The sequence below is a fragment of the Acinonyx jubatus genome, chromosome D2 (assembly GCF_027475565.1).
Source record: "Acinonyx jubatus isolate Ajub_Pintada_27869175 chromosome D2, VMU_Ajub_asm_v1.0, whole genome shotgun sequence".
NCBI lineage: Eukaryota > Metazoa > Chordata > Mammalia > Carnivora > Felidae > Acinonyx > Acinonyx jubatus.
Window position 1 is genome coordinate 59,531,239 of NC_069393.1, and position 15,466 is coordinate 59,546,704.

At 43.5% G+C, this 15,466-nt stretch overlaps 1 protein-coding gene across 2 annotated transcripts in view; it reads left to right on the forward strand.

Moving 5' to 3' along the window:
• The first annotated feature begins 413 nt into the window (after window positions 1–413).
• The window catches only part of WBP1L (WW domain binding protein 1 like), a 60,741-nt gene continuing 45,688 nt past the window's right edge, over window positions 414–15,466 (forward strand). Inside the window, exon 1 of one of the 2 annotated variants that reach the window (XM_027062965.2) lies at window positions 414–597. In XM_027062965.2, the coding sequence (XP_026918766.1) occupies window positions 508–597 (90 nt within the window). In that variant the 5' untranslated portion in view covers window positions 414–507. Of the gene's footprint in view, window positions 598–13,106; window positions 13,503–15,466 lie in introns of those variants that run through there. The other variant, XM_053207693.1, reaches the window with a different exon arrangement.

The window sequence follows — 15,466 nt, forward strand, 5'->3', positions numbered from 1 at the left end:
CACCATACCCCTCTTCGCTCTGTGCAGAAGTGTAGAAATCTAGTACTTCCGCCACGCTTAAGATGGCTGCATCCGAATTAGACTTTCCGATGTTCGTACCAGAGGGCCCCGCCCCCGGATCGGAGCTCCTTCCGCCACTCTCTGTGGTGTGGGGCGCGTTTACACCGCCATGCAGCACTCAAGATGGCCCGGCTTCCTCCTACTTTTCATTGGCTGGATCTCTCAGGTCTTCCGTCTCCACTGGGAGGGTGAAGGGGCGGAACTTCTGCTTGATCGACAGCTATTTTGGTCAATGGACGAAGGGCAAGAGCCCGTGAACCGCTGGAACTGGAGAGCCTGCCCAGTGTGTGGGAGGGTGTTTGGGCTGGGGCGGGGTGGAGCAGAGCCGGAAGCGGGAGGGGAGAGTGAAACAGGAAAAGAAGGGAAGAAGGAAGAAGAGGGAAGAGGAGAGGGAGGAGGAGGAGGGAGGTGGCGGCGCCGTGGCGGAGGAGCAGGAGCAGGAGGGGGATGGAGAGGAGAAGGCTCCTGGGTGGCATGGCGCTCCTGCTCCTCCAGGCGCTGCCCAGCCCCCTGTCAGCCAGGGCTGAACCCCCGCAGGTAAGGGGGAGGGGGCGTCCGGGCCAGCCTGGGGGCCTGGGGGTCGTCGAGGCCTGGCTGGAGGGGGCTGAAGACGGCGTCGCTGCCTGGCTGGAGGGGGCTGAAAGAGTGTCGTCGTCAAGAGTTGAGGGGTCCCGAGAGTGGCTCCCGTGCCTGGAGTGGACAGGCTCTAAGGGGGCGTCGGTGTTTAGCTGAGGGACACCTGTTTTGGTGTCAGGGAAGTGGCACAGGCATGGTGCCCAGTGAGTGAGGGACCTTTGCGAGAGCTGTTAGGTCAGATGGGCTGGGATGACCGTGACTGGGTAGTGGGGCCCGGCTGAGGCGTGGGGGGCGCATTCGTGCCCCCGCGTGGAGCCGGTCTTCAAGGCAGTAATGCAGTGTGTACGTGTGTGCGGGTAGGGGTAAGTGGGTTATTGAGCTGGCCTGTGAGGGAAGAGGGGCTGAGAGGATATTTATTTCATACTGGACAGGGAAAAGTTCTGAGCGTATCTTGGCTCCATTTTTAATGTGTTGGAGGCAAAGGGTTGGAGGCCGGGCTCTTGGAAGGCCTGTGGGATGGAGTAGATCAGGACCCTTCAGGAGGAGGGCACACTTGAGCTGTAACAAGCTCTTGCTCTTAGGCTGGCTGGCTTGGGAGAGCCAGCCACTGATGCTGATCTAGGCCAGTTCGGGGCTTTTGAGCAAAGGGTGGTGCTGATGCCAACATGGGCAGCAAATGGAGCACCCCAGCTTTTCTTGCTGGGTGGCTTGCTTTTTATCCAGGCAGAGAAGCTTGCTTGTGCCGATTCCAGCTCCGGCTGGCATTTCGAAACCCTAATGGGAGTGTTACTCCTGGTGCCAAGTTGGGTGGGGTGCAGTAGGGGGAATCACCCCTCCTTCCTTTGCATTTGGCAAGGCTTTACCATTCTATTTTCTTCACTTTCTGTTCTCTTCCCTGTCTTTTCAGAAGAGAATAGACACGCGCTCACTTTCACACATGGCATGATGGCAGAGTCTATCCAGCTTAGCACTTGAACTTTGCGTTGTGATCAAGAGTAGAAGCCGAGTGCCAGCAAAAATACTATCTTTGCCCTAGGAGTTTATGGGCTTCCTTTTTACATATACATTTTGTTTTGCCCATTAGTATCCCTTATTTTATTTTTTTATTAGTTTTTTAAGTTTGTTTATTGAGAGAGAGAGAGAGAGAGAGAGAGCGAGTGAGCATGAGTGGGGGTAGGTGCAGAGAGAGAAGGGGAGAGAGAATTCCAATCACACTGCGCAGAGCCCGACGTGGAGCTCAAACTCAGGAACCACTAGATCATGACCTGAGCTGAAATCAAAAGTCGGACTTAACCGACTGAACTACCCAGGCACCCCAGTATCCTTTATTTAAAAAATTAATTAGTTTTTAAAATGAGGTGAAATTCACCTAACATAAACCATTTAAAACCATTTTACCATTTTAAAGTGAACAATTCAGTGGTGTTTAGTACATTCACAATGTTGTGCAACCACTACATCTAGTTCCAAAACATTTTCATCACTTGAAAAGAAAACCATCTACCCATTAAGCAGTTCCTCCCTGATTTCCCTTTCTCCCAGCTCCTGGCAACCACCAATCAGTTTCCCGTCTCCATGGATTTACCCATTCGGGATATTGCAGAGAAACAATTTGTGATATTTTGTGTCTGCTTTCCTTTAACATCATGTTTGTGAGGTTCATCATGTCACATGATTACATGTTACACATGGGTTACGTGTTATACATCGTAACATGTACCAGTACCTCAATCCTTTTTGTGGCTGAATGATACTCCATTGTATGGCTATACCACAATTTGTTATTCATTTATCTGTTCAAGTGTCTTCTGTCCCTGCCCCCCCCCCCCCCAATCTATTTATGTACATTTGAAATAACATGTGAAAAGAATAGAGCTCCTTTTCTTGCCCAGTATATTCCCTTTTCTAGGGCTGGGACCTTTCCATTTTAGGGTTTGTTGCAGTTCTTCCTTGTCCTAGTTAAAATCATAAACTGGCAGGAGAGAGATTTTCTTTGTTTACTGGAAAAGTTAGAACCCTCAGGACTGGTGAAGTTGAGAAGTATAGAAGTTGACACAACAAAATATACAAGAAACTGTTGCTTTGCCTTTGTGTCTATTTCTGTAAGTAAAGAAAGGTCATTCTCAATATCCAGTAAATAACATTGCTGGTGGAGGGTTGATTTAAGAACATTGCAGCCTTAGATGGGTGCTCTAGGCCTGTGGATGCTTCACCCGGCTGGAAGAGCAGTGGTGGGCCTCCTGAGTTGATGGTGGGAACCGGATCCACTTCCTTGGCAGAGGATGGAAAGTGGAGGTTCCCACCAGGTCATGGAAGCCTGGGAGCTGGCGAGAAGATGTGGGAGGGGAACTTCAGTATCATGGCAGTTTATCGATCACAGGCCGTTTTCTTGCCATTTCTCTGCCACTTCCAATACTTATTTTGGGGACAGGGTGGCTTTTGTACTTTGTCCCATTTGGGTGGATCTCGTGCTGACCAGCAGCTATTATGTGGTTACAGTTCCTGCAGAGAAGAGAAAGTGTTTTGTAATGAGTGGGCTCCCTCTTCCTGACCCTCCCCCCACCCAATACTCCCATCCCCACCTCATACCCTTGTCTCTTTCTGTCCATGAGTGCTAGATATCTATAGTGAGATTTGTGTTTTCAATTTTAACCTTTGGAATGGAAGTTACTATATAATTATTAACTCTGAATCCAGCACCGTTTAGTCAATTTGGTTTTTGTTTTGAGGTTTTTGTTGATTTTTGGCTTGTAGAAATCAGTAAAAAAAAAAAAAAAAAAAAAAAAAAAATCCGAGACCATTTTGGCATAGGACATACTTCAGGTACTCGCTGTCCTTATTTCAACAAGTGGCTTCCAGCGAACTCTGAGTCAAGGAGGACTCAGTTGTACTCATTCCGTATTGAACATGGTGTGGGTATCTTATTACATTATTTTTCCCTTGAAATGCCACTATCCAATACAATCTTTTTTTTTTTTTTTTTTTACATATGTATCTAATATCAGAAATATATGGCATTAAGGCAGCTTACTTTCCCTGTTACCAGCTCTCCACTGGAATTGTCATTTCTTGTCATCCTGGCCCAGGAAAGTTAACAGCCTAGCTTACGTCTGAGATTGGGAACTTGGACTTGACTCTCCTATAGGTTACTGTGACTCAGATGTCACTCCTTAAATCCATAAAGAGTTAAAAAAAAAAAAAGCCATGGAGTTGCCAGACTGAGACCTTGGCATTTGTCTCTTCTAGTTAAATAATGGTTGCGATACATAGAGTTTATTTATTTCTATTGTTGGTTAGATTCAACTAGAACAATCTGACTATTACTTAAAATAAAGTTTGGGGTGCCTGGGTGGCTCAGTCTGTTGAGCGTCCGATTTTGGCTCAGGTCGTGATCTTGTGGTTTGTGGGTTCGAGCCCCGCGTCGGGCACTGTGCTGACAGCTCAGATCCTGGAGCCTGCTTCGGATTCTGTGTCTCCCTCTCTCTCTGCCACTGCCCGCCCCCCCCCCCCCACTCTGTCTCTCTCTCCTTCAAAAATAAACATTAAAAATTTTTTTAAATAAAGTTTTAGTAGAAATGTCTTTTTCCATAAAGCCCCCCAGCTAAGGGTCTGGGCACAAATCTCTAGAGACACAGTCCTTACCTTTTCTCTGCCATTTTTAAAACTTTGAGTTGGGGGTCCTAATTCCTGATTTTTTTTCTTACCTCACCTCTCCCCTGCCTCACTAACTTGGCCCCAGTTTTCAGTTCAGAAGTCTTAGTTCACTTTCTTTCTTAAAAACAGCATTTCAGTGTGATTGCCATCATTTCTTCTTAGAGAATAGTGGGAGATGGAACGTCCAGACCCTAATTCCCTGTCCCTCATTTTCTTAGTCTGTTTTATATACCAAAGTGAGCATTTGTCTCAAATCAACACCTTGAGTTTCTGTAGTTCTACTTTCAGTAGAATTCAGCAACCATTTATTGAAATGTCTGCTCTGGGGCTGGGAACCCTCAGATGAGTAACTGAATACCAGTCCTCAAGGAGCTGGTAATCTTTTGGGAAAGACAGGTAACACACACAATGATCTGTAACCCGGAGGCATCAGTGCCCTAAAGGATGTGCACACAAAGGACAGTGGGAACAGTTGCTTCTGCTCCTGACAGGGGAAGGTGGGATTTAGGAAAATCTTCACAGAAGAGGCATTTGGACCAGGCCATAAAGGTTGATAAAGATACTTAGGATCTGCATGGACCAGGAAGGGGGAAAAGTCTATTCTAGCATGGAAAAGTGACAATGGAGAATGCGTCTGGAGGTGGCACATAGTCTGTGGTAGAAGCTTCCTTTATGTGGGTGTAGAGGAGGGTGACACTTGAAAGGTAGTACTGTGGTCATGTGGTAAGGAGGCCTTTTATCCATTCATCCAAGCAGTGTGGTCTAGAGAACTTTCTGTGATGGTAGAAATGATCTATATCTGCGCTGTCCATTTTGGTAGCCACTTAGCCACATGTGACTATTGGGTACTTGGAATGTGGCTAGGATAAATGAGCAACTGAATTTTTAATGACATTTAGTCTCTTATAACAACTGTATTGAGACATAATTAATATGCCACTAGATTTGCCCTTTTAAAGGCTTTTTAGTAACTCATAGAATCGTGTGACCATGTACTATCTAATTTAGAACATTTTCATTACTCCAAAAAGAAGCCCCATAAGCCATTAGCAGTCCCTCCCCATTCCATCCCTACCTCCCACAGTCCCTGGCAACCACTAATGTATTTTCTGTCTCTATGGACTTGCCTATTCTGGACATTCCTTATAAATGGAATCATACACTATGTGGTCCATACACTGTTGGCTTCTTTCACTTAGCATCAGGTTTTCAAGATTTGCCCGTGTTAATATATCAGTATATCATTGCATGTATCAGTATTTCTTTCCTTTTTATAGCCAATTAATATTTAGCTATATGAATGGGCCACATTTAATTTATCCATTCGTCAACTGATGGACATTTGGGCTGTTTCCACTTGTGGACTGCTTTGAATAATGTTGCTGTGAACATGCATGTGCAAGTTTTTGTGTGTGTGTAGACCTAAGTTTTCATTTCTCTTGGGTTTATACCTAACAGTGAAATTGCTGAGTCATATAGTAACTATATGTGTAACCTGTTGAAGAACTGCCAGCCTGTTTTCCAAGACTGGTATGATATTTAATTTTAAGTAATTTAAACTAAATAGCTACATGTGGCTACTGACTGCTTAATAGTCCAGATAGAACAGCTTTCCAGTGTGGGAGTAGTGAGGTATAGTCCAACACAGTGGTGAGATCATAGGCTCTGGGGGCAGACCACCTGAGATCCAAACCTGACTCTTACACTTACTATCCTTGAGCTAGTTCTTTAACTTCTCTGTGCCTCAGTGTCTTCACCTATAAAGTGGGACCAGTAATAGTACATACCTTATAGATTTGCTGTGAGGTGGACATAATGTATCAATATCAAGAATAATTATCACTACTATTATCATTTGTGGTCCCCAGGGTGCATTTGGTTGTTGGTAAGTTAGTATCAGCTCTCAAATTAAGTTCAGAAGCTGAGATTTGGGGAGTTTGAAAGCGACTTCCTTGATTCTGTTCCATATCTGAGTTTGGTTTTGTCCCTATAGGAAATGTTCATGGTGAACCTGTATGTTTAGGGTAGTAGTTCTCAATTGGGGATAATTCTGCCCCTTCCTGAGGACATTTGTCAGTGTCTGGAAACGTGTTTGGTTGTCAAAGCTTGGGAGTGCTGCTGGCAGCTAGTGGGTGAAGGCCAGGGATACTGCTTAACCTCCTGTAACAAAGAATAGCACCCCCCCCCCCCCCACCGCCCCTGCAACAGAATTGTCTGGTCCAAAATGTCAGTAGTGCCAAGGTGGCCAGGCACCGGTTTTGTGGTACCTGCTATCCCCATATCAGCTCGTGCTCATTATCACAGGGTTTGAGGTCAGCCTTCCTATGAAAGAGAACACAGCTTTGTAAAGTGTATGAAATAACCTTGACAACAAATTTTAGGTGGGACAGTTGACAACTTTAATATCCTGAATCTTGATACTCTCAGATTTGTTAGCATGTTGCCAGTCGGCCCTGCTTTGTCAGAGAAGATCAAACATTTGGAGAAAAAAGATTTTTTTTTAGTTTGTGGTTCAGTAAGTGGGTGAGCCTCCCTTATTCACCCAGTCTTAAACTTTCTTTCCTCTTGCTTTGGTTTACCCTTGTGGTTTCATTTTAAGAACGTGTTTGTTTTCACCCCAGTGATAGCCTGATGGCCAGTTCCTTTCTATTCTCAGCGTCCTCCATGGTTCCATAACCAATCTGGATGGAGTCATGTTCTTAGAACTTTTTCCTTTTCCCATTCCATGTGTTGGTTTTACTCTCATTTCTGGCCCCATGAATACTGGTTTGTCGTCACACACTCAGCCTGCAGAAACCATTAGGTATTCTCAGGGTTGCCACAATGCTGACAGTCCTGGACCTGAGGGTGACTGTGTGGCCTCAGGAGAAGCCTTCTCTTTCAAGCCCCCAGGATGCAGTTCGTTTGTGGGTTTGGGGCACTAGTTGGCAACACTGTATGCGTACCGTGGGTATCTCAGATAGCTTTGGATTAACAATTCCAAATGCCGTTTGAATGCCTGGCCGTCCATTCTCCTAAGAGCATCTCTAGCTTCCCTGCCTTAAGTTGTTGGAGCTTGAGAGACCATCAGGATCCAGGTGCAGTGGTATGGGTTCATTCTTTGCCCTATAACCCCAGTTGTGGGCACCAATCCCACTATAACTGCACAGACACTAAGATTCCACTGAGTGACAGGGAGCAGTGACAGTGGGTCTTTGTGACCTGTCTGCTTGGTGGCATACAACAGACAGGTTGAGGTCTGACTTATGGGCACCTCCCTTTTGGACCATCCTTTGTATTTCCACCAGGTGGAGCAAAGTCTGGCCAAAAAACCATGCAATGAGGAAACCACAAACAAAGAAATATCAATAAATCCAGAACATTGCAACCTGGGAGGGAGGAAAGGGGAAACAAATTTCATCCTATTGAATTCTGTGGCTTGTTGATACAAATTTGGACTTTCCCAGTGTGGGAATTAAAGTAGGTCATGGTCTCAGACTTGTAGATCACCAATCTTGCATGGACTGGGTTTTTGGGATACTCTCGCTTACTCAGCTACATTCCCATAGCTTAGATTTATTTACTTTTGGTTTTTTTCTTTCCATACTTTGTTTTGTGGGAAAATAGATGAGCTATGTATCGTCTGTTCCTGGTGCCATCATCGCCCTCAGAGTGCCTTGGCTAACTTTTGATTCATGATCTTAGGTGTTTTAAAGAATTTAATTTAAACTTGTTTTGGAAGAGGTAGAAGTGAATGTAAGACGTTGCAAGGATACTTGTGGCTTGGAAGGGTGGATCCTAGAGTAAAGCTATAAAAACATGTCTGTTTTGATTTTTAAATATCAAGCAAGACAGATCTTATGTTGTAAGACTGTGTTATTACACATTCTTGTAGATCAGAGGCATGTGTTCATGGAGAAAGTATTCATGTTTTTCAAAATCCTACAGGCTGCTTTTTTGTTCACCATTTCCAAAATTATCTTCCTCATCTAAAATTCTACCTGGCCATTCACTCCAGTTATATTAAAATCCAACCAAACACAGAAACAACAGAAAAGCCACAACTTAGTTTATTGATCAGATCTAAATTATTTTTCCCTCTTAGTGATTTATTTGGGAGAGAAGGTTAATATTTGGCTTTCTACACTGAGATGGTGGAGCATTGTAGCTCTTTGGGATTTGACTATAGAATTGAACAGTGTGAGAAATTCTTCCTGTGTACTTCTTTCTTTTTATTTGGGTCCTTTGTCTTTAAATATGCAAATCTCCTTGCTGTGTTTGCAGGGATTTGGGGGAAAGCAGAAAACCTGTACCAGTCTGATTTGGCATAAAGACCACTATGGCTTTCTTTCCATTTTCCTTCCTTAGACCTGATTGCTGCTTTTCTTTGAGCTTTAAGGTGCCTTTTACGTTTTCACATCGGTTTTTAATTACACAAAAATAACACATACTCTAACAATGGTATACTTACAAAAATGCTTAGAGTAAAAAGTGAAAGTTTATGGTTTGGTGTGTGTTTTGGGTGGGTTTTATGCTTATGCTGAATGTTTATAGATATAGTAATAGTTCATATATATATGTAAATAACTTCTATATATAAACATAAAATTATTAATGGATGGTGTTCCTTATTTTTTCATTTGTTTTTATTTTTTTGTTTTTTATATATGTATTCTAATGTTTATTTTTGAGAGAGAGAGAGAGCACAGCGCACGCATGCGTGTGTGCATGTGAGAGTGGGGGAGGGACAGAGGCGGGGGGCATAGAGGATCCAAAGCTGTCTCAGCGCTGACAGCAAAGAGCCCAATGCGGGGCTCAAACCCATGAACTCTTGAGATCATGATCTGAGCCGAAGTCGGCTGCTTAACCGACTAAGCCACCCAGGCGCTCCTTCATTTGTTTTTAAAACAAAAATGGCATACTTTATATGTGGTACTTTACAACATGCATTTTTTTTCATCCTTCATGGACTTCTTTCTATATTGCATATATACCTCTGACTTTTAAAAAATTGCCTATATGTTAATTGCTTTAGACCATGATTTAGTTAATTACTCCTTCATAGATGAACATACATTGTATCCATTTTTATGATTTCACACAGTGTTATAGTGAACATCGTTATGTTATATATATATTTCTTCCTGTAGTTGTGCTAGATTTCTACAAGTGGAATTGAGGATTGTGGGGTTGTAGGGTATGTACATTTGAAATTTTGGGTCGATAGTGCCACATTACTCTCCAGGGTGGTTGTATGAGTTTATAGCCCCATCAGTAGGGTATTCAAGGGCTCATTTCCCCACACGTGTGTAAGCAGCATTTCTTCATCTGTGCCCTCTGCATATTCTAGAAGATGTGCCTTCTGACAACACAGGCACGTGGGGTACATTTCAGTTTTCTTTCTCGAAAGCCTTATATAGGTCTCTGATTTGCTAAGCTTCCAGTCTCCTCCCTGTGTGCTGTGGAACAGAATTCACTCTAGAGCAGTGTACCTGGAGCTGGAGAAGCATAGCTATGCCTGCTCAGGTGCTGAAGGAAGTGGTTTATAGTCCCCTGGAAGATGTCAGGCAGGTGGCTTGGAACCGTTGGCCAGTTGCTGTGTGGCACACAAGTCTAACCAACCACCCTTTTGTGGTGGTCATCCTAGGAGAAGGGATACTTGGAAGTATCTTCACTGAGAGTGCAGACTCTGGAGCCACACTGCCTCCATATACCCTTAGGCTAGTTAATTGACTCAGTTTCCTCATCTGTAAAATGGGATAATAACACCTAGCTTATAGGGTTACTGTGCGGGTTAATTGAGTTATTGTACTTATAAATTGGGTTAGTACTTATAGAGCACTTAGAACGGTGCCTGCTACATAGTAATTGGTAAATATTAGCCTATATAATAATACTAATATTTAATTATTAGTATTACATATAATATATAATTTAATTTTTATTATTTAATAACTTAATTATTAAATTAATTATTTAATAATTTTATTATTATTATTATTATTTTTTTATCTTTAAAGCTTTGGGAGGCATTAAGGCTTCTTATCCCTTGACTGACCCAAGATCTGTTTCCAGTGGAGGAATTTAAGAGTATATTTTAGTAGCCCCTAGTCCAAAAGGCATGTGACTTCCATATCACCAGCCTTGGCAGTCTGATGAGAGGTGTTTTTCCACCAATTGTTTTCTTTTTTTTTTTAATTTTTTTTTTTTTTTAACGTTTATTTATTTTTGAGACAGAGAGAGACAGAGCATGAACGGGGGAGGGTCAGAGAGAGGGAGACACAGAATCTGAAACAGGCTCCAGGCTCTGAGCTGTCAGCACAGAGCCCGACGCGGGGCTCGAACTCACGAACTGTGAGATCGTGACCTGAGCCGAAGTCGGCCGCTTAACCGACTGAGCCACCCAGGTGCCCCCACCAATTGTTTTCTAATGATAAGTATGAAGTTGTTTATTCTTAGAGCAGGTAAGTTGGAATATACACTATTATCCTGTTTTGTACATCACTGTGCCCTCCTGAATGAGGAAGTGTGGGGTCACCACCAGCAAAGAAGTGTGCCTTGCCTTGGGTGTGGGAGTTGCAGTTGGACACCCGCTCTGACCGCAGTGCTAGACCACATGCAGGTCTGTATGCTCTCTGCACACAGCGTCCTGTCCTGAGGTGTACTGTACTTCCTGTTCTGAGGTGAGGATGGTTTCTGAGGCTTTAAAAAAAAAATAATAACAGCTTTATTGAGCTACAATTCACCTACTGTACAGTTCACCCTCTTAGAGTGTATAATGCAGTGTTTTTTAGCATGTTCACAAGATTGGGCCGCTGTCACCACTATCTATTTCCGAACGTTTTCGGGGAGCCTGGGTGGCTCAGTCGGGTGAGTGTCAGACTCTTGATTTTGGCTCAGGTCATGATCCCAGAGTCATGGAATTGAGCCCTGTGTTGGGCCCATGCTAAACATAGAGCCTGCTTAGGAATCTTTCTCTCTCCTTCTGCCCCTTCTCTGCTCGTGTGCATGTGTGCACTCTCCCCCCCCCCCCCCCAAAACAAAACAAAACAAAACAAAACAAAACAAAAAAAACCCCAAAACAACCCAACAGAACATTTTCATCATCCCAAAAAGAAACCCTATATCAGTTAGTTCCCTTCCAAAGACCCCCTGAACCCCAGTCTACTACCCACTAATCTACTTTCTACCCCTGTGGATTGTCCCACTTTGGACATTTCTTGCAAATAGAATCTTAACACCAGGTAGTGTTTTGTGAATGGCTTCTTTCACTTAGCATAATGTTTTCAGGGTTCATCCATGTTGTAGCATGGGTTAGTACTTTCTTCCTTACCATTAATATTCTATTGTATGGGTACAACACATTTTATTCAACCATTGGTCAACTCATAGACATTTGGGCTTTTTCCACTTTTGGGCTTTTATGAATAATGCTATGAACATTGGTCTACAAATTTTTGTGTTGACATATGTTTTCACTTTTCTTAGGATATACCTAGGAGTAGAATTGCTGATCATGTGAGAACTCTGTGTCAGTTTTTTTCAAGAACTGCCAGACTGTTTTCCAAAGTGGCTGTACCATGTTACATTCCCCACTAGCAATTATGAGGGTTCCAATTTTTCTACATTGTCTCCAACGCTTGTTATTGTCTGCCTTTTCTCATCATAACCATCCTAATGGGTGTGAAGCAGTATCTCATTTTGGTTTTGATTTGCATTTCCCTAATGACTAGTGATGTGGAACATCTTTTCATGTTCTTATTGACCATTTGTGCATTTTCTTTGGAGAAATGTCTGTTTCATTCTTTGCCCATTTTAGAGTCCCTTTTCAGACTAAAGGGAAACAAGTCTTCTTATGGAATCCCAGTGAGTGACTGTTGAGGGGATTTTCCTTTAAATTAGACTTTCCTGGGGCTCTGGCATTCTACCATGCTATCACCTATTCTCATGACCCTGGACCAGTTGCTTAACTTCTCTGAGTTGGCTGCTTCCTCCTATCAGCATTGCCCAGAGAAGGCTTTGAGGCAGCCATTTGTGTGATAAGGGGCCCATGTGGCCAAAGAAGTCTGCCTTCTCTCTTGGAGAGTCACAATGAGAGTGCTTTTACAGTCAAGCCTCTGAGGAGTCTCACAGTTAAGAATCTATATGAGTCCCTTATCAGATAAATGATTAGCAAATATTTTTTTCCCATTCAGTAGTTTTTGTTTTGTTTTGTTTTTCACTTTCTTGATGGTGCCCTTTGAAGCACAATTGTTTTTCATTTGGGGGAAGTCCAGTTTATCTATTTTTTTTCTTTCATCACTTGACCTTTTGGTATTCCTTAGTTCTTTCAATTGCTCTGTAAAGCTTAATATCACTTTGGGTCAAGAGCAGACACTGTTTAGAATAGAATCCATTAGATACCTTTTTTATGGAAAGTTTTGAGCATGTACGAAAATAAAGAGAATGGTATAATGAACCCCCGTGTTCCCATCACCCAACTTCAGCCATTTCTTGTCGTGGCCTGTCTTGTTTTGTCTATATCTATTTTCACTTCCACTCATGCCCAGTGAAGTTATTTTGAAGAAGACTGCCGACTTCATATCATTTTGGCCGTGAAGAGTTCCATTTGATTCTCTAAAAGATAAAAGAATTTTGTTGCTCAACATAACCACCATACCATTTTACACCCTAAAAAATTGACAATAATTGCTTAGTGTTATAGGATGGACTCTTGCACGTGAAAATTTAAATTAGATCTGGAGGTAAAAATGCCACTTAGAAAATTCAGCTAATATATGACGGTTCTTCAGTTTTCGTAAGTAACCAGTCCTCACAAAGCATTCCGCTGCTTTAAAAAAAGTTGTTCCCCAAGAACACCCTTCAGTCCTGTGGGTGTCATAGGTGTTCTTCCAGCTACAGCTTTCACTTGACCAGGTCTTGTGGTGGAGTTACGGTCATGGCAAACCCTTTTTCCCCCCCTTCAAAACTTCTTTGTCATCTGGTCACGGTGGATATCCGTTTCTAACCTCTCCCCAGTGTATAAAGTGAAAGATTAACTTAGGACTTTTGCCCTCAATTTCTAGTGTAGGGAGAATTGGGGGAAAATCCTACTCTTATCTGAGGTTGCACAAATGTTCAGAGAAACTTGGGAAAATGAGGAGACCTGTCAGCTCATTTTCTCCTCTTTCACCTCTCCAGGGGCCTAAGCCGCATGTCCCCGCATGGCCTGGCTAACTATGCCTGCCCTCAAGGTACAGTACTGAGGGGTTCATAGCAGATGAGCAAAGCTGCTGAGGGAGAAATGGAACATAGGATTTGGAGGCTGACAGATACCATAGTGATAATGACGCTATGAACAGATGCTCAGCAAGAAAGAAAGGCTGTGCTGTTTGAAATGTAGGAGATTTCAGGTTGAACAGTCTTCTTAACTGTGAGACTCCTCACAGGCTTAACTGTAAAGCCCATGCATTGTGAGTCTCCAAGAGAGATGGCAGGCTTCTTTGACCACATGGGCCCCTTATCGTAGAAATGGCTGCCTTGGAACCGTCTCTGGACAGTGCTGATCAAGGTAAGCAGCCATCTCAGAAGTTAAGCAATTGATCTCAATTGCTTAGGAGAATAGGTGTAGCACAGGAGAATGCCAGAGCCCCAACAGAGTCTAGTTTAAAGGAAAATCTCCCCTTGGGTAGTGTTACTCACTGAGGTTCCATGGGAAGACCTCTGTCCCTTCAGTCAGAAACCCTAAGTCCGGGGGCGCCTGGGTGGCTCAGTCAGTTAAGTGTCTGACTCAATCTCAGCTCAGGTCATGATCTCAGGGTTGTGAGTTCAAGTCCACATTGGGCTCCGCACTGGGTGTGGAGCTTGCTTTAAAAAAAAAAGAGAGGGGCGCCTGGGTGGCTCAGTCGGTTAAGTACTGGACTTCAGGTCATGATCTCACAGTTTGTGGGTTCGAGTCCCAGCTTGGGCTCTGCGCTGACAGCTCATTGCCTGGAGCCTGCTTTCGATTCTATGTCTCCCTCTCTCTCTGCCCCTCCCCTGATTGCACTCTGTCTCTCTGTCTCTCAAAAACAAGTAAATGTTAAAAAGAAAAAAAGAAAGAAAAAGAAAGAAAGAAGGAAGGAAGGAAACTTGAAGGCTGGTCTTAGGTCAGTGCACATTTTCAGACATTCCCTGTATTGTCTGGCAAGTGGGGATAGTAAAAACTGTCTAGCCCTATTTTAAAAAAAAATTTTTTTTTTAATGTTTATTTATTTTTGAGACAGAGAGAGACAGAACATGAACGAGGGAGGGTCAGAGAGAGAGGGAGACACAGAATCCGAAGCAGGATCCAGGCTCTGAGCTGTCAGCACAGAGCCCGACGCGGGGCTCGAACTCACGGACTGTGAGATCATGACCTGAGCTGAAGTCGGCCACTTAACCGACTGAGCCACCCAGGCGCCCCTGTCTAGCCCTATTAACAACTGATGTAAGGAACAACTAAAATGGATGTGAAAGTAGTAGTTTATAAACCTTGAATTCTACAAGGATGATGATTTATTGTGTCTTTCAGCGCTTAGCGCCACCTTTTCTTCAGTATTGAGAACACCTTGTCCGGAATGTGCATCTTGAATAAAGTGAAAGACTTTGGAACAATGGATATAAGTACAAAGATACGGGTGCCTGCTAATTTTTTTCAGGAAGGGCCTGTGGCTTGCACTGACTTTCCTTCTTGCCATGATGGGGGATGCTTTCTCAAAGGCACTTGTAGCTTTTCTCTTCCTAAGCTTTAGGCCTATATTGTAGCATATCTCTGCCTACTTCCGCTTTGCTCTAGTGCTCCATGGTTTGGACCCTTGGGTCAAGGTGGTTTTGAAGTAGAGTCACTTACTATTGTCATCCATGTTGCCTTACTCTCTGTGGCCTGGGAGTACCGGGTTCAGGTGTGGCCTGTGGTCAGGCATTATATGACGAAAGGACCAGAGGATTTATCTGCTGTGATACCCTCTCCAGTTTCACCACCCTTAGTCATCATTTTACTTGGGGCGTGGATATGTATGTTCCAGAAGCTTTTCCACCCCCCTGCAACTTATGGGAGGGATAAATTGTCTCAATGTTTTCTTCTGGTGCTTTTGACCATGAACTCTTAGACCTGGAGTAGATTGGTTATCAAATAGCCTAAGGAGAGAGGAGGTGATATGTAATTTACGTAAGATCCAGGAAATGAAGGAAGACATGT